The following is a 24,171-nucleotide window of genomic DNA, read 5'->3' on the forward strand; positions in this document are numbered from 1 at the left end:
TGTGCGAACGGGGAATTTACGCGAGAACTAAACTCAAAAGTGTAATGATTTTTGCGACTTGTGTGATATATATAGAATCTACATATTTCATTCAACTTAACACAAATAATTTGTACATTTATTTATTGCCCCCGATTACTTGAAAGATTTGTCTCATGATATTAAATGGCTAACTTCAGTCTGTGCGTGCGCAGCAGGTAGGTAGGGCCTGGCCGCAATAACTCGTGTTAGTCGTAGAGCAGATTATTTTAGCGACGCCGACAGGAAAGTCGACATCTACACTTACGCTTCCCGACATGTGATTTGTTTCCAATTAAGGTGAGCTGTTGGATATGAATCATAAAGTACTTCCTGTGAGTTTGGTGCCATTTGGCAAGGTGAATTTTGAGATATCTAACAGTTACATGGATACGGAAGTACGCTAGCACCTACACCATCGCTGGGATCGCGAAGCGGCGACACTGTGTTAGAATCTACGTGGTCACGCCACTCTTCCGAGATATGGGTCCTAGTACGTAGGCCTACTGAAACAAACTGTTAGATCTAACATTAGTCCTTGGTGTAAATAACACCACTATGAGATTTATCTCGACTACAAAAGATTGGAAATCCATAAAGCAGATACCTTACCTGAAAAAGCCAGCACAGGAACAACAATGCCTGCAGGACAAGGGTCCAGATCTAGATCTGGAGTCTGGACTTTCGTCTGGACTTTCTTCAAGTTCTGGCAGCAGGGGTATGTAACGTTACGCTGTGCCTTATTAGCGCTGTGCACATAGGGCCTACAGCTGCAATGTCGACGGTGAGTGAGTGTAGGGCCTACTCATCAAAACTTGGACTGCCACGTAGAACTGACTGCTCAGTAGTCCTAGTCCTAGTTCTAGTATTTCAGAGTCTATGTGTACTGGGTACCGTTTTCATCTCACTAAGTGTAAACCGTGTGTGCCGTTGAAGAGAGTCTATCTACATTTGGATTTAGATTCACTCAGCCCTCATCTACGTTAGATAGTTTGAACTGGCGAACCATCGTTCGATCATGATCACCAATGCGTAACGTTACTTACACACAGTCTTCTATGGGCAGCACGTTCGGATAACGATGCCAATTTCATTTTGCATATCTGGAATTTCCCCACAAGTTTTATCTAAATAAAAAGCTGTTGAAGAGATTGCTTTTAAAGATTAATAGATATTGTTTAACATATATATTATAGCTCCATATTGCAATTATACTAAATAACAGCTTTTGCAGTACTTCGTGTGAGATTTCATCACTAAATTGGCATCATGTAATTCGTCTTGCTAATGTCGGAGTTGTGCACCAAGAGCACCTGTGACGCAGGCCAAATTGTGTGGATCGTTCCATGGCTTGCTCGTTTTCATTTCTTTCAAAAAATCATTACAGGCTTATCCCGAGTTTTATAATCCTCTCTTTCCAGTAGTAGGCATCAAAAAATGTAGATTAGAATTATCAGACAATTAGAAAATGTCAGTACAGTTTTCTTTTAAACGTATTTAATGAAAGTGAAGATATATGTGAGATATGAGAAAGGAAGGAGAAGATGGTGCATAGCTTTGACATCACTATTCCTTCCACTGTTCCTCCTTTTCAAGAGTGCAAAGAGTTGAAAAGTTAGTCTCCGCTGGGAATCAAACCCAGGTCTCTGTGATGGAACGGCAACTCCACTATCAACTCCACACTGTCACATAATGTACCTCCAGATGTAATAATCATAGTCCTTCGCACTGATTTTTTTCACTATGTTTAATTGCTTAGAAATTTACTTTTAAATGCTCTATAAATGCGACTTTTGTACTCTGTTTTACAAAAGGTCCGTACCGTGGGAGGGGGTTATCCCCCTCCAACACCCTCCCCCACTTGGTCGCTTTAGTCCCTCGCGGAGGATCTCACACCTTCACATCAATGTACATGTACCCCCAGGTATAATAATCATAGTCCTTCGCACTGATTTTTTTCACAATGTTTAATTCCTTAGAAATTTGCTTTTAAATGCTCTATAAACGTGACTTTTGTACTCTTTTTTACAAAAGGTCCCTACCGTGGGAGGTATCCCCTTTCCACACCCTCCCCCCGCTCGGTCACTTCGCTCCCTCGCCGAGGATCTCACATCGTCACATAAATGTGCCCCGTAGAGAGTTTGCCCCCCCCCCCCCCCCCAAGTGTTTTGGCGCACTTGAGCAAAGGATACAAGTGGTATGAGTTTGAGGCCTTCTTCAGCTTTTGATCAAGTAGCTGGACATCCTGCTGATACCTCCTGATATTGGATCTGATGTCAGCATTGATCTGCAAGAAAAAAATAAAAGATGTGTAAACAAAACATGGCAAATTCAACAGTCTCATGTAAATGCTTACATACATGTACGTCTATATCTTCAAAATGAATATTGCACAATTTGTTTAGGAGTACCAGTATTTGAAAATTTTAGTTTGATACATCACATGAAATTACATAAAGCACAGGTTGCAAATCAAGATGTCTTCAACTAAGAAACTTTAAATTTTGTTACATGATATCTGAGATTTTAACAAAATTCAATCTCTTCAACTTAAATTAAGACTTTGACCTCTTTGTGGTAAAATCAAGGAAAGCTCTTTATTAACAAGAGACCTGGGGTCTCACGCTCACCCAAGTATCGCAAGTTCACCTTTCACACAGTCACTAAATTACACACAGCTCTACTAAAATTTGACTAGGCATTCTCAAGTAGAAGATGAAAATGTACCATTAGGGCCCAAATTTGGACCCCCAACTCATAGTATTAGAAGAAGATTTTTAAAGATTCCTTAATTTCAGGGGTTGGGGCCCCCTGGGTGGGGCATGGTGCCCAATTTAATAAACTGAGATCTTAACCCCCTATGGATGTGTACCTGCCAAGTTTGGTGAAAATCCATCATGAGGTTTTCTAGAGGAAGATGAAAATGTACAATTTAGGCCCCAAATTGGACCTTCCCACCCCTCCCCTTGCCCCCAAGGGGGCACCCCTGGATCTGCTATGAACAAACATGAAACTAAAGTCATTAACATACTAACTCATAGTACTAACTTAGCTCTATCACTTCTGATTCTAGAGAAGATTTTTAGAGATTCCTTAATTTTGGGAGGTTTTGGGCCCCTTGGGGGCCCTCCAGATAGGACACAGTGCTCATTTCAACGAACTGAGATCCTCTCCGCCTAGGGATGCTATGGGTGTACCTGCCAAGTTTGGTGAAAACCAGTTATGGGGTTCTCAAGAGAAAATGAAAATGTACAATTTAGGCCCCATTAGGACCCCTCGTAAAATGTTGAAAACTGAATCTCCTTTTCTACGAAAACTATACCATCCCTTTAATGCTGATTTGCATTGTGTGTTTTACCATCTCCCCCTCCCCCTTTCTAAAAATTATTCAGTCAAGTACATGTATTATTTCAAGTGTCTAACTCAAAAGTGTCTGCAAAGCTGGGATGCTTTCTCCAGGATTAGTGACCATTTGTGTACTGAGAGACCTTCCCAGCTAGCTACATGCATTCACATGCAATGTATGAGGATGTCCCATATGTAATGCATTTGTCCCATACATAACATTATTTAAATGCCTATAAAAATATTTCTTTTACTATTTGTTTATCTTTCTATGGTATTACACTTCTTAAAACATCAAATTAGAACTTCCTAGAGGATCACTCGAATAACCTTAGTAATTTCAGAAAAAAACCTGAAAATATGACAATTTGTTATGTATGGGACATCTCACCATAGGACACGAGCTAATTTGCATTAGTATTTGAGTAATCCCTAAATTTTTATACCAAGTTAAACTATTTGATGAACTTATTATGTTCACATATTAATCAAATATTATTTGCTTTCCGTTGAATAAATATGAATTTTTATAAATGTCCCATATATCTAAAGTTGTATTTCACATTTATGCAAATTAAGCCCTTGAAATCTGCACAAATTTACATAATATCATTTTTGAAATGAAAATCAAACAAAATGAAATGAAATGAAATTCATTTATCAAACAAACAAACATTGTCAACAAAGTCACAACAATGAATAGTTGAAATATAGTTTGGCAAAAAAGAACTGGCAATAGTGTGCAGGCTAGTCGAGGCCAGTCCTTTCAATGATACAGATTATAATATAACATATTTACAATAGTCACAGAAGAATTGCGCACATCTACATGTTTTCATAGGGGATCATTTATACCATAATTGATAACAGATATTTTCGCAATGATATCCGAAAAGCGCTACGGGTGTTTATCTTTTTTACATAAATGTTGGAAACCTCTCCAAATCACACTGCCTGCATGTGACAAAGCGTGTTTACCTGTTTCAGATCTGATCTTTGTTGATTTATAATTCATATCATTTTTAAACCTTGTATTATAATTATGCTCAATTGTAAACAATAATCAGAGATATCGTGCGGTAAAGTATGATGGATTAGGTCAAACATTACAGTTCAAATTACAAATATAGTCTGTAAACATCTAGTATTTGTAAACGATGAAATAAAGGGCCATGGAAATCAAAACTTCAACTCATACGCTTCAAAATTATACCAAACATGTCAATATTGAGCAAAGATGAAATTTTGCCTTCTGAGGGGGCCTTATCTTGGACTTGCCCCAATATACAAAAAATAGTGAATGGTCGCGAATGTGATGGTACAAGATTTCGTAGAAGTGAAAGATAGAGGTGCTCTATTCAACAAGGCGAAGTTGAGTTGAATAGCATGCCTCATCTTTCACTGAGTGCGAAATCTTGTTCCATTGCACGAATAAAGACCATACACTATTTGTTTTGTACAACACCTCAGATATCAACAGCATGTGGTCCACACAGATTCTTGAATTTAGCACTGAAATGGCAACCTGAAAGGCAAGTGAGTACAAACCCCATAGCTGCACAGTCGCAGTCAGCCGTATACGTACATATGTATGTGAAACCGATCAGTTGAAGTTGTTTACAAAAAAGGAGTGAAAAAAGTATGCGCTTGTAAGCACACTTGTAATTGTTGAGTGTGCACAGCATATGCTTGTTTATTGTGACATCAGAGCCATGTAATGGAACAAAAACTTTGAACAAATTGTGAGTTTAACACAGGAGTCAATAGAAATTGGTGACATCAGCCATGCACAAACCATTTTTGCTCCAACAAACTTGCATGATAAAAGATTAAGTTTGCACATCTACATACCATAGCGGTCAGATATAGCAAATTTCATGCCAAGTGCTCAAAGAACATTTTGTAAGATTTCTTAAAAATTTGCCTTTGCCATGGAAACTCATTATGCAATACTAACGAAGAAAGGTGTCATGCACATCTTTATTTGATAGGGGTCCCATATGCCAAATTTGGGGTCAATGGCTCAAAATATGAGAGTAGTTTGATCCACAACATTTTGCAAGATTTTTAAAAATTTGCTGTTGCCATGGCAACGCATTATGCAATACTGTAAAACATGATATATTCGCAACATGAGATTTTCGCGAATTGGAGCCGACCACCTTTTTTGCAGCATGAAATTTTCACGAATTGCCAGTGGCATTCAATGCATGTAGTGTAGACGAGAACTTTCATGTGTATTTTAATTTTGCGAATCTTGGCACTCGCGAAATTCGCGAAATTAAAATGCAAGGAACATTCCTCGCTTTATAGCACTAACGAAAGAGTTGTCTTGCACATCTTCCTTTGATAGCAGTCACACATGACAAATTTGGAGTTAATTGCTCAAAGAATTAGAGAGCAGTTCGATCCACAAGTTTTTTGAAAATATGCCGTTGCCATAGCAACGCACTATGCCATACTAACAAAAAAGATGTCTTGCACATCTACCTTTGATAGCAGTCAAACATGCCAAATTTGGGGTCAATTGCTCAAAATATGAGAGAGTAGTTTGATCCACAACATTTTGCAAGATTTTTTTTAAATTTGCCGTTGCCATGGCAACGCATTATGCAATACTAAGAAAAAAGGTGTCTTGCACATCTTCCTTTGATAGCAGTCACACCTGCCAAATTTGGAATTAATTGCTCAAAAAATTAGAGAGTAGTTTGATCCACAAGTTTTTTTTGAAAATATGTCATTACCATGGCAATGCATTATGCCATAAGTACTAACAAAAAAGGTGTCTTGCACATCTACCTTTGATAGCAGTCACACATGCCAAATTTGGGGTCAATTGCTCAAAAAATGAGAGTAGTTTGATCTACAACACTTTGCAAGATTTTTTTAAAATTTGCCGTTGCCATGGCAATGCACTATGCAATACTAACGAGAAAGGTGTCTTGCTAAAGAACAAGGAAAAGTAGAAATTACGCGGTGCGTAATATATGTCCCCGCCGGAAGTAGCATTTTGTAGCAAAATGTGCAATATAGGTCAAAAATCAAGGTCAAAGGTCAAAGAAGTCAAAGATCAAAATTCTGTGTAAAAGTTTTGAAGCCCTCACCTAGTGCCATCACATAAAGCAAATGGAATCGAAATCGGGTTAGAAATGTCGAAGGAGTAGCATTTTGTAGCCAATGTACAATACAGGTCAAAAATCAAGGTCAAAGGTCAAAGAAGGCAAAGGTCAAAATTCTGTGTAAAGTTTTGAAGCCCTCACCTAGTGCCATCACATAAAGCAAACGGAATCGAAATCGGGTTAGAAAAGGCGAAGGAGTAGCATTTTGTAGCAAAATGTACAATATAGGTAAAAAATCAAGGTCAAAGGTCAAAGAAGGGAAAGGTCAAAATTCTGCGTAGAAGTTTTGAAGCCCTCACCTAGTGCCATCACATAAAGCAAACAGAATCGAAATCGGGTTAGAAATGGAGGAGTAGCATTTTGTAGCAAAATGTACAATATAGGTAAAAAATCAAGGTCAAAGGTCAAAGAAGTCAAAGGTCAAAATTCTGTGTAAAAGTTTTGAAGCCCTCACCTAGTGCCATCACATAAAGCAAACGGAAACGAAATCGGGTTAGAAATGGCGAAGGAGTAGCATTTTGTAGCAAAATGTACAATATCGGTCAAAAATCAAGGTCAAAGATCAAAGAAGTCAAAGGTCAAAATTCCGTGTAGAAGTTTTGAAGCCCTCACCTAGTGCCATCACATAAAGCAAACGGAATCGAAATCGGGTTAGAAATGGCGAAGGAGTAGCATTTTGTAGCAAAATGTACAATATAGGTCAAAGGTCAAGGTCAAAGGTCACAACTGAAATTCTGTGTAGAAGTTTCAAAGCTCCCATGTAGTGCTATCATATAAAGCAAACAGAATCAAAATTTGCTCATAAATGACAGAGAAGTAGCAAATTTAACATTTTGATCACACACGGACGCACACGGACGGACACACGGACGGACGGACGGACGGACGGACGGACAGACGGACGCACAGACACACACACGTACGGAGCCCGTTTCATAGTCCCCTGCTCGAACTCGTTCGGCGAGGACAAAAAATGAGAGAGAAGTTCGCACTATCAGCTTCCTTTGATAGCGGTCACACATGCCAAATTTGGGGTTGTTTGCTCAAAAAATGAGAGAGTACTTCGACCCACAAGTTTTTTATGAAAATATGCCGTTACCATGGCAACGCATTATACAATACTAACAAAATAAGTGTCTTGCACATCTACCTTTGATAGTGGTCACACATGCCATATTTGGGGTCAATTGTTCAAAAAATTAGAGAGAAGTTCGATGCACAAAATTTTGCAACGAACCGACCGACCGACTGACCGACCGGCCACCCGACCTAAGAGTGATTGCTATATCCCCATACACACTATGGCCCGAATTGACGAAGGTGGTACAAATGAATCAAATAAATTAACATTTCGTTAACGAAACGGTCATTTTGTTGACAAAATGACTAATTTCATAACGAAATATTCCGTGCGACACTTGGCGCTCCATGGTTTTTGTCCATGGTTTAAACCATGGTTTCATTTGTACCACCTTCATGAATTTGGGCCTATGTGTATGTGGGTATAGTATGGGGGTATATATAATACACACTATGTGTGTATAGGTGGGTGTCATACACCAACGAATCACACGTCATGCACCGACAAAACATTCTTGGATCAGCACCGAATGACTACAGCTGTTCACGCCATGTTTGCCAACTCCAACTCTCGTGTCCCGGATGGACAACTTTTATTACCCAACCCTGGTTTCACACTGCTGTTCTCCATCACACCTCCCCCAAACAAGAGGAAAGTTATGAATGTAACTTTTCGACTATAAACACCTTCGTTGTAAGGCTTACTTCACTGTTCTTGCGTTCTTTTCAGCTTACACGATTATAAACTCAAATAGTTTTGTGTTGTTTTCTTAAAACCTCACCTGGCATACTACACTTGTAATTACTCACTTTGAGCCTTATCAAAATCAGTTAACTCCGGCACCAATTGTCCACTCTTAGAACAATATATGAAAACTTAACAAGCCCCCTACCAAACATGTAAATACAATAATTACGCAGTGTGTCTACAGTAATACACATGTGAAACTGTTTTCAACGGGTGCACATACGGATGCACATAATCCGGAAAGATTACACCAGATGTAATCAATCATTTCTCCAGTAGTATCAATATTTTGACTGAGACTGTGCTTTCTGGTAGTCTCGACTGTGATTATATCCTCACATACTGGACCAATAAACTTACATAACTTCAGGCATGAATAGTTTTTTTTTTTTTTTTTTTGTAACACATACACTTCACCTTTAAATGTGGAAACCAAACATACACTTTCTTCCTGAAATTGTGTTGACTGTTGTAAAGATATGTCTGTTTCTCCAACACAAACTTTCACTGGAGTTTCACTGAATGAGGTAACAGCACGCATCTCTTGATTATAACAACATCGTATTTAAACACTATGACACATGTGTACATCCACTCAATGTACTTGCTAATAAATCTTATACTTATGTCAACTCTGCGTCATAAGTTAGCCAAAACAACAACAAATGTTTAACCACCGGACATTTCTTTTTGTCCCTCGTTAAGATGTTATAAAATATCTGCAAACTCTGGAAAATATCGAGATCATACTCGACACACAAATGTGACTCTGTCACTCTGTAACAAGATACATATGTACATATACAGGTTAATAATTTACAAAAGTGACATTATATCTTGGCTTCTTTATGCCTCACTGTCACTCAACACTTTTTCATTAATACAAAACAACACAAATTCTTTTGTTTTAACACAAATCGGTTGACATGAAACTCAAAATTTGATCAGCAGTTTTCCTGTGACTGGCCGGTTGTGTTTTGCTATACTGTTTTTGCATTTGCTAGCATTAACTCTGTAACGTATCGGTATACATAACAATATGAATCCTTTGACTCTTTGGGGTACATTGAATGAAATCAAAATAGACGTATGCAACTGAAGCACAGATTTCACTGTAATCTTACACACCACAAATGTTGTATCCTGACGCTACCTGTAAGGTTGGGTTTTCAAAATATCATACAATACTTGGCATATAACACATTATGAAATTTTTCAAGTGATGTCTTCTTATAAAGACAGAATATTGTGTACTAGTACTTTCTCATACTTCCTAGCATCACTCACATATACTGCTTTCGTTTAAAACAAACATGATTAGCATGAATACAATTTCTTCCTTCACAGATCCTTGGGAAAGGAAGAAAACTGAACGAGAATACATAAACACATGTATACATTGACATATACACAAAAAAAAATATCAGTTTCTTGTCTGTTTTGAGTCTTGTTTGAAATGTTCTGCTTGATGTAGGTTTCACTGTAGATTTGAAATTGTTATCGTTCGGCAGCATTATCAGCGCGTGCACAGTTTCAAGCTCGCGACAAAGCGTCTCCTAATTTGTTGTCCTTTCCTGCTATGTGCACAATCCTCAGTGGGTACGGCTGGAGAATCAAACTCCAACGGAAGAGACGCTGATTCTTATGCTTGAAGCGTTCTAAAAACGTCAATGGGTTATGGTCAGTGTACACCACGATGTCTCTTCCACCGTCCAAATACGCTTCGAAATGTTGCACGGCTAGAACGACACTGAGACATTCCTTCTCCACAGTTGAATACTTTTGCTGATGGCGATTCAGTTTTTTGGAGAAGAAACACACGGGTTTGCTGTGTCCGTTGTCGTCATCCTGAAGTAGCACGGCTCCTACTCCTCGGTCACTAGCATCCGTAAGCCAGCTGGAAGCTCCTCTCGAAGTTTGGTGCGATGAGCACGGGATCGTTCATGAGGACGGCCTTCAGCTTCTGGAACGCACCCTGGCAGTTCGCCGACCACTGGAATTTTGTACCCTTTTTCAACAGGTCCGTCAAGGGCACCACCAAATGACTGAAGTTGGGGACGAATCTCCCGTAGAATCCGCACATTCCCAAAAAGCGCTGAAGCTCCCGTTTCGATGCCGGCACTGGGAAGTCCACGATGGCTCAGACCTTTGCATCTCGTGGTGCGACGCTACCTCAGCCTACCTTGTGACCTAAGTAGGTCACACAAGCTTTTCCAAACTCGCATTTGGCCAGGTTCACGAGGAGTCCTGCATGTGACAACCTCCGGAACAGCTCTCGAAGATGAGCAACATGCTCCTCCCACGTATTGCTGAAAACCAACACATGGTCTATATAGACAACACAGTTATCATGACCAGCAATAACTCGATTCATCATCCGTTGAAACGTGGCGGGGGAATTTTTCATCCCGAGGGGCATGACACAACACTGGTATAACCCGGAGGGCGTGACAAACGCCGAGATCTCTCTTGCATCCTTGCCTAATGGTACCTGCCAATACCCTTTCATCAAATCCAATTTGCTGACATACTCAGCACTTCCTACCCGATCAATACATTCCTCAATCAAAGGAAGTAGAAACAAATCAGTCTTGGTTATGGTATTGACCTTCCTGTAATCTATACAAAACCTGGACGTTCCGTCTGCCTTTGGGACTAGCACTACTGGGGAACTCCAGTTTGAGTTACTGGGCTCTATGATTCCATTTGCAAGCATGAAATCTATCTCCCCATCCACCTGTTCTCTTTTAGCAGGATGAATCCGATATGGATGCTGCTTTATGGGTGCATTTTCACCAAAATCTACTGTATGAACAGTGTCTTTCGCACAGCCCAGTTTATCACTGCAAACCTCCGCAAATTCCTGGAAGATGTCAACAACATCTTGCCTCTCTGAATCAGACAAATGACTGAGCAGTAACTCTGGATTTTCTAGTGCCTTTGAGTTCTCTACTCGCGGAGTCATTCCTGACTTGAAACTCACACTCTGAGAATCTGGAGCATCACGTTCAAACTCTTCTGCACTTTTCCCAGCACTGTGTACGACACTCTCACTCACAACTGCACCTACGTCTTCTACACGTTCATGGTATTTCTTCAACATATTAACGTGACACACTCTCTTGGTTTTTCTACGGTCAGGCATGCTCACCACATAAGTCTCCTTCCCAAGCTTCCTCTCTACTACATAGGGACCACTGAATTTAGCCTTCAATGCATCTCCTGGCAATGGAAGAAGAACCAAGACTTTGTCTCCCACCTCAAACAGACAACTCTTTGCCTTTCAGTCAAAGCTTTCCTTCATTGTCTGTTGTGAAGACTTCAAGTGTTCTCTCGCCACTTCATTCGCTCTCACAAGACACTCTCTGAACACGGAGGTGTAGTCTAAGGCATTGGAATCTTTGTCTTCCTCATCAGACAACAGCTGCTCCTTCACAAATTTCAGGGGCCCTCTTGGCTCATGCTCAAACACCAATTCAAAGGGGGAGAATCCAGTGGATTCATTAGGCACTTCACGAGCAGCGAAGACAAGAAAAGGGATACCTTTATCCCAGTCCCTGGGATTATCCTGACAGTAGACCTTCAACATCGTTTTTAGCATCTGATGGTACCTTTCTAAGGCCCCCTGAGATTACGGGTGATATGCAGACGACTTATCTGTTGAATACCAAGCTGGTACATCAACTCCTGAAAGACACGAGACATGAAATTGCTACCTTGATCCGACTGAATTTCTTTTGGTAGCCCATACCTAGTAAAGAAAGTCAACAAGGCATCCAGAACTGACTTGGCAGTTATGCTCCTCAACGAAAATGCCTCTGCGTATCTCATGGAAACATCTATCACAGTCAATAAATACTGACATCCCGACTTCGACTTCGGCAATGGACCAACGCAATCTACCACCACACGGCTAAATGGCTCCTCAAAAGCCGGAATAGGAATCAACGGCACAGGTCTAATGGCATGTAGTGGTTTTCCTACCACTTGACATTCATGACACGTTCGACAAAATTCAGACACATCCTTTCTCATCTTGGGCCAGAAGAAGTGAGTTCTGATTCTACACAAAGTCTTCTTGACACCCATGTGTCCGGCCATTGGAATTTCATGTGCAAGACGTAGAATTTCCTTTCGATACAGCAGAGGAACAACTATCTGGTTGACAACAGTCCAGTCAACATCTGCGGGACGGTGTGGAGGACGCCATTTCCTCATCAAAACACCAGACTTTACATAAAAACATTCTGGCACTCCCTTCGCCTCATCTACAGTCAATGCACCCTCTCTCAACTTCAACAACTCCTCATCTTCCATCTGCGCTTTGATTAAAGCCGGCTGACTGAACTCACCTTCTTCCCAACTTTGTTCTCTTTCACCTTCACTAGTCACCTTTCCAAAGACTGTGTCATCAAGAGAAATTTCACTTTCAGACTCCTTTCTCTCACGCTCTGCTTCACTTGCTCAAAACCTGGTGATAGCACATGTTGGAAATACTTCTGGAAATTCATGGACGAGTTTTTCGGTTTCCTGCTCATACACTGGGACTTCGGAAACAACCGGAAGAACACTCACTCGACCTCCTGCAAGGTCATTACCAAGCAAAAAGGAAACTCCATCCATAGGGAGAAATGGAACAATTCCCACAATCACTTCCCCTGAAATCAGTCCACTATCCAAATTCACTCAGAATAGAGGGATCGCCTGCATTCCTCCGTTGATATCATGTATCAGTACTTTTCTACCCGTGTTACAATCTATGGGCATACTCTTCATATCTCCTACCATGAGGGACTGTGTAGCTCCAGTATCACGAAGGATGACAACCAGTACTCTAAATTCAGCAATGGTAACTGTACCCTTGGAAATGAAGTCCTTGTACTTTTCATCCACACGACCACTTGAACACGTATCTGTCATTTTTGAGACACTGCTTTTCGCAACATTTGGATGACGCTGTTCATCACTTACACTTGACTTATTGGTGGCTGCTTGGTACGATTTCTCTTTTGTTTCAGCATCTGAACTGTTCTGTGGACGTGTGTCTGCATGGACTAAACCATGTGTTGCTTTTTGCTTTTGTTTTTCTTTTGCTTCATTTTGTTCCAGCAATCGCCTACATTCAGACTAAATGTGACCTGTTTTTCCACAGAAAAAGCATCTCACTTCTTTGTATTGAGGCTGTGGCGATTTTGGGCGCTCTTTCTGTGATTCAGTCTTTACTTTATGACTACCGTGCCACTTTTGAGTGTCAGGATTTCTCAGCTGATCAAACTTCCTCTTTCCCGCAGAACTTTTTGTTTTCACCTTATGTGTCAACTCATACTGGTCAGCGGTGACTGCTGCACTCTTTACATCATGTACTCTTCGATCTTCCAAATATGTTCTCAAATCTGGAGGTGTCGATTTCTTGAACTCCTCCATCAACACTATCTCTCTCAAATTTTCATAAGTGAGATCTACTTTCATTGATCGAACCCATCGATCAAAGAGAATTTCCTTTTCTCTCTGAAACTCTACGTTAGTCTGTCCTGAACTTCTCCTGTATCCTCGAAACTTTTGCCTGTAGGCATCTGGGACAAACTGATAGGCAAGAAGGACTGCTTTCTTAACTGTGTCATAGTTATTTGCCTCCCCATCTGAGAGAGCAGACACTACTGAATGTGCCTTGCCTGTGAGCTTTTGTTGTACTATCATAGACCGATATTTCTTCTCCCACTCCAAATTCCTGGCTATTCTCTCAAAGGAGAAAAAGAAAGAGTCTACATCCTCTTCATCAAAGCAGGGGACTGTGTTTGCCATTTTTGCAATGTCGGGCGACTTTGGTCTCGACAAAGTAACATTAGGCCTATCCCCTGGGACCCTACTGGCCTGGGCCTGGGTCAACTCAATTTGACGTTGCATTAACTCTTGTTCAAGTCTCAGATTTTCTGCCTTCATTTTTTCTTTTTCTAACTCCAATCTAGCCAGTTCTAGTTGTGTGGAATCTACCCTCATATCACTAGATCTAGTAATACAGTAGTACTTGGAGCAGTTTTTCTACCAGCACTCTCAATCTCATCTGTACTCTCACTCTGGTCTGTGTGTTCATATTCTACACCACCCAGTTCAAGCTTCTTCACCAGAACTGCAAACATTTCTTTCTTTCGACTACACTCTCTGATATCAGCGTCTACATGAGTTGCAACATCAATCAACTGGGCTTTCACTAACCCTCTCAATCTACCAAGTGTGACGTCTTTCACAAACTCTGCTGCATCGAACTTGGCTGCCATGATTTATTCACATCTAGCTTTCCGACTAGATTTCAAGACTACGTCGCTCACGCAACTTCCTACACTACACCCCAACTGGGCACCGAACTACAAGAATAGTTTAAGCAATTCAGACCAGACAAACACTTGTATATCTCGAGGTCAATTTCCTCGTAAAGCCACATCTATCGATGTTAATCCAAATAACCAGAAAGTGACACACTAATCTGATAGAATGACATAACGGAAATGATAATACGTACCCTTCCTTTCCAGCAATCAATGCTGCAACCCTGGTATTCAGCTTGCGAGAAGACCAGTACAAGTGCGCAAAACATACTCATCGCATTGCTTCGCGAATCGCACTTCCATTCACAACCACTGCTAACGCAGCCCCATTACACATACCATGCAATGTCACGCAGTATACAATACCGCTACGAACGAACGACACCATTACGTTCGCTACCCTGTGTACACATCTCACATGAGTGCGAACACTACACATAAAGTACCTCAAGCGGGCATCAATCATTACAACGATGTACCAAACACCGAAATAACTACCCAAAAGACGACTTGTTTGTATGTTCATTTCCCGGACATGTTCCCCACATGTCATGCACCAACGAATCACGCATCATGCACCGACAAAATATCTGTCATACATCGACAAAACATTCTTGGATCAGCACCAAATGACTACAGCTGTTCACGCCATGTTTGCCAACTCCAACTCTCGTGTACCGGATGGACAACTTTTATTACCCAACCCTGGTTTCACACTGCTGTTCTCCATCACAGTGGGGTATAAAAAAAGATATTAAGATGAAGTAAATTGTACAACAAAAAGCCCCATGATATACCAGGTGTCCCAAAAAAGAGCGGAACGGTGGATTTTAAGTACCTTGTGTTCTAAAAGTGATATATTTTTTGACATCATTAGAAAGAGCATTGTCAGAGGTAAACGGCACAGAAGGGTTTTTTTTTTTTCCTTTTCTCCTACCCTCTTGTTTACGGTGGGCTACTGTCTAGATAGAAAGAATTTTTAGGCCAACAGCTGGCGAGATCGAGGTTGCAAGCTGCACCCTTCTCGCAGCGCGGTAAGAAATGCTTGGCTGGGTTTCCCGCAAATTTTGTTATGATTCATTTGGTTATCAATAAAGGCCGCACCCCGGTATTTGAATAAAGAGAATGTAAGTGACAGTGAGTAGTTAAATTACAGGTTAATTATTAATGTATTGGTATGGGAGTGAAGGGTTAGAAGTAAGGGAATCGCACTGATTGGCGAGTGATAATGTATGCAAGGATAAGAGCGAGAGAGGGAGCGTGAGAGAAGATAAATAGCTGTGAAGGAGGAATAAGAGAGGAGAAGCTAATCCGACGCGAGAGTGGAAAGACCGTTTGTGCCCATCGGGAAGGGTCCAGGCTCGTCGAAATAGGAGGGAATCCAGGATAAGACTCCGCTGAGATCCAAGCTAAAAGGCTGTGAGGGAGAAAGCGAGAGAGAAATTGAACCTGTGATACTCTGAGGCTGAAGTATTCCTGCTGCTGAGCGGAACTGGCAGACAAGGTACTGGACGACAACTCCGAGGGCAGACGGCAACTCTCCGCGCGGGTGCAGGGCAGAAATAACTGTAAGTGGAGTTTATATGCTGATTTCAGTAATTTTCTTCCAGTTGGTTTTTTTTTTTAAGGGACTCAATAGAGGCGCTGTTAAAACGAGGCGCCTGGTAGTAAATGACAATATTAGTTCTTTTGTATGAAGAGAACGATTTGATGTGTAAGGTGAGAATGAATTGATATGTTGAAGAGAGTAGGGTGGTAATTCTTTGTGCAGAAATAAAGTACAGAAGTATATCCAACAGTGTTATAGCTGTAAACCAAGAAGCTTGGTTATGGTTTATGCACATGTTGTAAACATTGGTTATAAATTTGGAAGTTATAAATTGTGATGAAGAGAATTTTCAGGTAGAGAAACGTTTTCGTGTGAATTTAAAGGAATAGTTATAGTAGTAATAGGTATCAAATATTCGCCATACAGAGCGCAAATGCCATGATGTTATAAGATGATTTTGATATTGATGCTGTAAGATGATTTTGATATTGATGTTATAAGAAGATTGTGATAGTGATATTACGAGTGTGACACAGAATAGTCGCCGTGTAGTCGGGGAATATCAAAGTGAGGATACAACAGTATTAATATGGATGGACATTATTGTGTTAGTGGTGGTTAATTGTAAATTTACAGTCGCATCCTTATATTGCTACGAGCTGTCGGGGAATATCAAAGTGAGGATACAACAGTATTAATATGGATGGACATTATTGTGTTAGTGGTGGTTAATTGTAAATTTACAGTCGCATCCTTATATTGCTACGAGCTGAGGCAGCCGCATTGCCACGAGCTGAGACAGCCGCAGTGCTACGAGCTGAGACAGCCGCACCACTACGAGCTGAGGCAGCCGCAGTGCTACGAGCTGAGACAGCCGCACTACCACAAGCTGAGTCCGGGACCAGCCGCTGCTCGGTGACACAGTCACGGTCGTCAGCAGAGACGCTGTCATCACTGGCCGGGCCAGACTGGTCGACGTCGGCACCGACGCTGCACCCTAGCGATCTACAAGACGCACGAGGGCGCCCTCCAGCGACGTCATAGGACACAGAACTCGGCAAGATAACGCCTGACAGTTAATAGTTACAGGAGCTCCGTAGGCAGTAGTACAAGTGTAGTGTAATTGTAACAGGGAGTTTGATTTAATAAATAAGGAATTCAGTGGAATATTTTATTTAAGTATATAAGCAGATAATTCATTAATGTTGCATTGCGTTATGATGAGATGTGTCAGAAAACATAGAACCCGCAGAGGAATTAAAGTTTTGTTTATTGCATTTTGAATCCAAAAGAAAAAATCTTCACGCTGTGTTATATACGTGGTCTATACTAGAGTAAAGTAGCGCAGTAAGTTCCCCCTGACACAGAAGACAATGATCTCAAAATCATTAAATTTGGTTCAGTACTTTTTATTCTACACCAATTTCTGTAAATGCAGTCATTTTCAAATTTCACCGGATTTTTGCGACTTATGAGATAATAATTTGGGCGCTACACGCGATCCATACGGTGAATATTGTGTAAGCTCGGTGATCCACGTCAACAAAAGATACAGCTTTCACATTAGGTGCGGGTCAGGAAAAAAAACAGTGTGTGTGTGTGTGTGTGTGTGTGTGCGTGCCCAATGTGAAAGCTGTATCTTTTGGTGACATGGATCAACGAGCTTACACAATTTACCGTATGGAACGCATGTCACAACCAAATTATTATCTCATAAGTCGCAAAAATCCAGCGAAATTTGAAAATGACTGCATTTACAGAAATTGGCGTAGAATAAAAAGTACTGAACCAAATTTAATGATTTTGGTATCATTGTCTTCAGCGGAAGATTCTCTTTCTCATGATGTAAAAAAAATATATCACATTTAGAACGCAAGGTACTTAAAATCCACCGTTCCCCTTTTTTTGGGACACCCGGTATAGCTGCACATGCACACTTATTTGCTGGTTGTTGTTTTTAAAGTATAACCATCAGTATTTTCTGCCATTACAAAATGCAAGTATTGACATTCAAAATGGCCACCAACCAGTCTATAGCGGCCACCTGTCTATAACGGTCACTTTTGTTGTTTCCCTTGGGTGGCCGCTATAGACAGGTTTGACTGTATTGCCTTAGTCATAACAACTACAGAGAGTGTTCATTGTAAATAATGCCAGATCTTGTTGGCTAGTCAAAGTGGACATTAAGCCACCAAGCAGCAACAATTTTCTCGGTAGATGGTGGAGAACATCAATAAAATCATCAATGACTACCAGCAATTCAGAAGTTTTAAGACCATTTTGACAGTAATGCCCCAGTCACATAGACATCCTGGATCACCCCGGACCACCCAAGATCTGATCCAGGATGATCCGGGGAGAGATCCATGTTGACGCCTTGGACATCCTTGGACATCCGTGTATGTCCGAGCAGACCTGGGGACATCCGGGAGGCCAACACGGCAACTTTTGGAGGTCAAAAACATTGGGCGTCATCTGGGGATTGTCGTGTTGGCAGAGTAATCGGGGATGGTCCGTGTGGCTGCTGTGTAGCTGCTGTGTTCATCTGTGTAGATGCCGTCTTTGTCTGTGTAGACGCCGTGCTCTTCTGGCCTTAACTGTGTAGCTGCCGTGTTGATACCGCGTGTACAGTCATACCAACTCATCGACACTCCATCGAGGTCGAAACTATCTTGCATCTCCCCAGATCTCCCTGGACCTCCCTGGACCTCCCCGGATCTTCCAGGATCACCGTGTAGATCCTTAGGCATCCGTGTTTATATGTGACTGGGGCATTAGGGGGAAGCCCACAGACAACTACTAGGTTCACAGATGTGCATTCATTTGTTGTTATGCAGCATTCCATACTGTCCTAAGCCTTTGGCAAAAGGACACAATGAAAACCAAGTTGGTACTTACAAATAGCACCAACTCCATTTCCTCTACCATCCTGACATGGAATGCTATGTATCCTGTTGGTGTTTTGTATCTCCTTTATAATAGCATCATCTTCATCCCGCAGCCAAGCCTCAGTGAGGAGCACGATATCTACATCATGCATAAATTCAGCCAGGACCTGTGATTTGTTTTTTCAATGATCCAGCATTTCAATAGCATAATATTCAGCAACGTCATTTATCACGGTTCTCATCAATAATCACACATGATGGCTCATCTTCTGTGGAAAACACATAGATTTCTTTTGTCAAGTGCATACTCCCTCATGGTGCTATGCTAAAGGCAGTATCCTAAACAACAGTACTCGTCAGTATACAAATTTGTACTTGGAAAATTTTACTTTCAAGGTAAACTTTACTTTTAAGGTAAACTTAAAATGTTAAAGCAAAGAAATTTTAGAATACACACTGCACATCTTTCTCAAATCCTATGAGTAAAGACATGATTATTACCTTGGAGTGATTAGAACCTGCCCTCTGGAGTCTATCCCGTTCATTTACCAGCTCCATAATGGTTTGGCCTAGTCTAACACAGGCATCATGATCACTCAGCCTGAAACAGAGAAGGAAAAAAAAAAAGAATAGGAGGAAATATATGATTTACATGAACCTGCATCACAAAACCACCAAAAAGCCATCAGACATGGATTTTTAGTTCAGGGCAGATTCTGAAAAAAGCAGAGTCTTAATCATTAAGAACATATGTAACATTTACAAGTACAAATATGGATTTTCCTAACCTATCTACATAATGAAACAAAAGGACACACCAGAAAAGTGTTAACTGGGAAAGGAGGCTTTGAAGTATACAGTCAGACCGCAACGTCCTGAAAAGCCTTCGCATTTATTGTACGCGTATGCATGGACCTCGCGGACATGAATACGTAATGAGCTGGGAGACCACATTTTTAGAGTGTCTGTAAATCTAAACGACATTATCAATCTTCATGATTTATGCATAGATAAAAAGCTGAAGAATTGTACTTTGATGAAATTCGACCACTTAAAAGGTTATGACATATAAAATATACTGAACAAGGAAATTATAAAACATAAAATTTGAATATTTTTCATTTTTCTTAAGGGGTACACTAGACCAACGAAATTAAGGTGGACCAAAATGGAAGAGGTATGAAATGAAAGAGGAAATATCATTCTATGAAAACATAATGACTTTATGTGGACTGATCCTATTAACGGGTCAGGTTGGCGAATAAATCATTGCATTGTACAGTTAATTTTTGATGAGATTTCAGTTTGCCGCGAATACGCGTTTTGTTGCAGCGGGTCACATATTCTATAGTATTACTTACTATACACAGCCCAGTCGCTGTATAAATCGTGACAGGGCTGTACCTGAGCAGCCCACAACACAGAGCAAACACAAAGCGAATTTTACAATCGCGTTGAATTTTGATACTTGACATCATTTTTTTGTCACCTCAAACTTAGGCCACGTAAAAAAAGATAGTAGTTGCATGGAGCTACCAAAAAGATGGAGTAACAACGAAGGCCACCAATATTACGTAACCCAACTACGAGCGGTCAGTTCTGACAGACTTCAAAGCACCGCACTCGCTGGGACGGCTTAACTCGTCCCGCAGGGGATACTTTGGCAAACGATGCTCCGAGCCGCAAAAATGACGTCATACTCACCGACATTGCACATACAATATAGTGCTGTATCGAGTCGAAAACTCGACTTGCAACAACATATGGCTGCGCAAAACTTTGCTGAAGACCACGCGCATGCGCATAATATCCACAGGCAAAACAGAGGAGATACCGAGTGCAGTGCACTTTGAACGAACTGAATTGGCCCATGAACAGCGAAGGTACTGTACAGTGTATTGTCGTCATGCTTTGTGACTGTGGCGAGTACATACCCTAAGAATAAAATTCTTAATAAAAATCCCTCACATTTCTCCACATATTTCAATATCTGTCCGTAAAGCTGATATTTGAAACTACAATCTTACGTAAGTGTTGACTGCGTACAATTGCGTACATTTTATCTATACCGTTGTGAAGCCAGCTGTTATTTGTCTTTGTGTTTGTTCGGGACAGCGTGACAGCCATTATTGATCTTGTCGAGAGTGCAGTGTTTGTTTACATGCCGGTCGTATCATACTGTATCGTGATTTACATACTAAACGACGGTATGACATGTTAAACAATTTGTTACACTGCAGATTCACTATTTGTAGCTATAATTAATTCAGAATCATGTTAAATCGAATATGCTCGAAGTCGACGGGGCAGTTGCAGTTTGTGTAGTCCCATGCATTGACGTTCCATGGTGGAACCATGGAGCTAGGTAGCTCCATGGTAAGAACCAGTTTGCGAACGCGCTACGGATGACGTCATTGTGCGTACGCACTGTCTCATCTGTCATCGCTCTCGCTCACGGCGGCTTAGCGAGGATTACTTTTTACGAGTCGGCCTCCAGCATCACTTCAAAAGGACCCCAACCGTTGTTACTCCATCTTTTTGGTAGCTCCATGGTAGTTGCTCGTCCTCGCGTGCATCTATTTTGGCCGCCGCATGCTTTTTTTTGCTATTTACTATTTTTTTAAATTGGCTTAAAAAATATAAAAAACTGTTGTTTCTCGTCCCCGCCCACACCCCTTTTTGATTGCCGCATCAATTTTTTTGATATTTGCTATTTTTTATCCGGCGGCTGTCCCGCTGCGAACTTAGAAAATCCTCCGTCCCGACTTCGACTGTTTACACTGAAAATTACGTAGGTCTACGTACGTACTTACCAGTATGTATCGGCGCCTCAGCTCACTGTGGTACGGTAGCGAATTTTTTTTCCGTACATGGAAACGCTATGGGACATGTGTGTGTGTTGTTGTGCATGTACATACGTTCGTGCATAAACATGTCACTGCACTCACAAAGTTCGTCCGATCCAGTGAACAACTGCAGGAAACTGAACTGTCACTTGCGATAGCTCTACAAGACACATCACATTGAACACACATAGCACTCTACATTGGATACAATCACGCTCACATATCACGTACGTCTAATTGACTAATCTGAAGTTTGATCTACTATTATTAGTTTGCATGTGGATTGGTAATGATCTTATTGTTGTATTTTGAAAGTGCTTGCGCATTTCAAAATTTCAGCTCAACTTATGAATAATTCATGTCCCATAGCTTTTCCATGTATGGAAAAAATATTGGGTATGTGCGTATCATGCATGTATGTTAGCCTTTTTTTCGAGTCGACCAGTCTTTTTCAATCGTAAGTGCCGTGTGATTTTAAAACGTAGCGATGATTGTGAAGGATGTTTGCTGTGTGTAAAATGTTAAATGCTTTGCCATTGAAGTCATTCTAGCGAGTGGTTCGCGCGCTCGGTACGTACGCGCGTGTGTAACCATGTGCAGCATGCATGCAGAAGTTGTACTGATCCAAAGAGGTTCTATATGTAATAAAGCGGGCGCTCGCATATAGAAGCGGGGCCAATTGAACGACCCGCCGCCACTAGCAAAGAGGTGGACTACCAGAAGGCTGAACCCGGAAGTGCCTATAGTAATACACGTAAAGTACAGCTTCGAAGATGGGGTTGGGTTGGAAAAATGTGTATGTGTGTGGGAGTGTGTGTTGTATGTGTGTGGGAATGTGTGTTGTATGTGTCTCTGATGTTTCTAAGTGACATATATTATGTGAAATCAGTACTCCCATACCAAAGAGTATACACTGTACCTTTCTGCAATCTTTATATGTAGTATGAATGCATGAATGCCTGTTTGGCAATTTTGGCTTCATGTTAAGGCACATATTTGACACATTAGAGCAAGTCCTTTTTTCATCAAAACACGTATACTGTGTTGAGAATGTATCTCTCTTATAAAATCCGGAGGCATATGGACAAATATTGATTTTCCTTAAAATTAGAATGATTTTTCCAACCCAACCCCATCTTCGAAGCTGTACTTTATGTGTATTACTATAGGCACTTCCGGGTTCAGGCTTCTGGTAGTTCACCTCTTTCGGGCGCGCGCGCCACTGTTCAGTTGGCCCCGTTTTCATTTGTACGCACTGAATGGTGAGCGCTTACTCTATTACATAGAACCTCTTTGTACTGATCTGGGACAACTCGCCCCTGAGACAGATCGTACTTGACGAGTTGTCGCGCTTATGAATCAATAATTTATAAATCACCCTTTCAAGTCTTGGAAGTCATATTTCATGAATGAGTTACGTACAACATATAATTATCCTTGAAATAAACCAAATCCTTTTAGATCAGAATAATTGAATTTGTTTTTTAAATGAAGTCCATCGGAACATGAAACCTACCTTGTTATATCAGGTTTCTTGTTAATATATCAGGGTCAAAACACATGAGCTTGGACCAGTAAAATTAACTTGTCATATTCATACAAGGTTTTGTTTTATATCAGACCTCTTAACGAGATTTCACTGTATTCATATGTTGAGCATGCTTCACCTAAGTGCCAAAATGGAGCCCGACATGGCTGCTCAATCAAAAATAGTAAATAGCAAGGACCTCCCTCATTACTGCTTTCAAACAACCCGGACGAGAAACTACTTCGTTTAAAAAAAAAAATAGTAAATAGTAAGGACCTCCCTCATCACTGATCTCAAAAAACCTGGACGAGAAACTACTTTCTTTTTTTACTCGACCTTACCAAAGACAATCATTATTAATGATACTTCATACATTTGTACCTATGTTATCGATATTGACAAACACAATTCACAACTTACCAAAAATGAAGATTATATGCAACGTTTGTGAACAGTACATCTGATATTCGGAAGTTCACGTGATCTGAATGCACTTTTAAAGGGCACGCTGTCGACCGTGCTGCTACACTCAAGCAGCGCATGCATGTAAGAGATTGTTGCACTTATGGTCACGCAAGCACGCGCATAATTTGCAGAGAGATCAACGCACCATTTTGAATTATGCAACGATGAACCCGACTGTCAAGGATTGCGCTAGAAAGTGGCATTTTTTTGTTCCATGGACTTATCACGAGGGCTCTCTATAGACTTATGTACCTTTTGTAAT

General features: G+C 40.9%; 1 protein-coding gene across 1 annotated transcript in view; it reads right to left on the reverse strand.

Annotated features, from left to right (window-relative positions):
• The window catches only part of LOC140232023 (syntaxin-8-like), a 142,150-nt gene that overhangs the window by 110,213 nt on the left and 7,766 nt on the right, over window positions 1–24,171 (reverse strand). The window contains exons 2-3 of the mRNA XM_072312174.1: window positions 19,572–19,671; window positions 2,211–2,305 (exon numbers count right to left, since the gene is read on the reverse strand). Of these exons, the coding sequence (XP_072168275.1) occupies window positions 2,211–2,305; window positions 19,572–19,671 (195 nt within the window). The remainder of the gene's footprint in view (window positions 1–2,210; window positions 2,306–19,571; window positions 19,672–24,171) is intronic.

The sequence above is a fragment of the Diadema setosum genome, chromosome 8, assembly GCF_964275005.1.
Source record: "Diadema setosum chromosome 8, eeDiaSeto1, whole genome shotgun sequence".
Classification (NCBI taxonomy): Eukaryota; Metazoa; Echinodermata; class Echinoidea; order Diadematoida; family Diadematidae; genus Diadema; species Diadema setosum.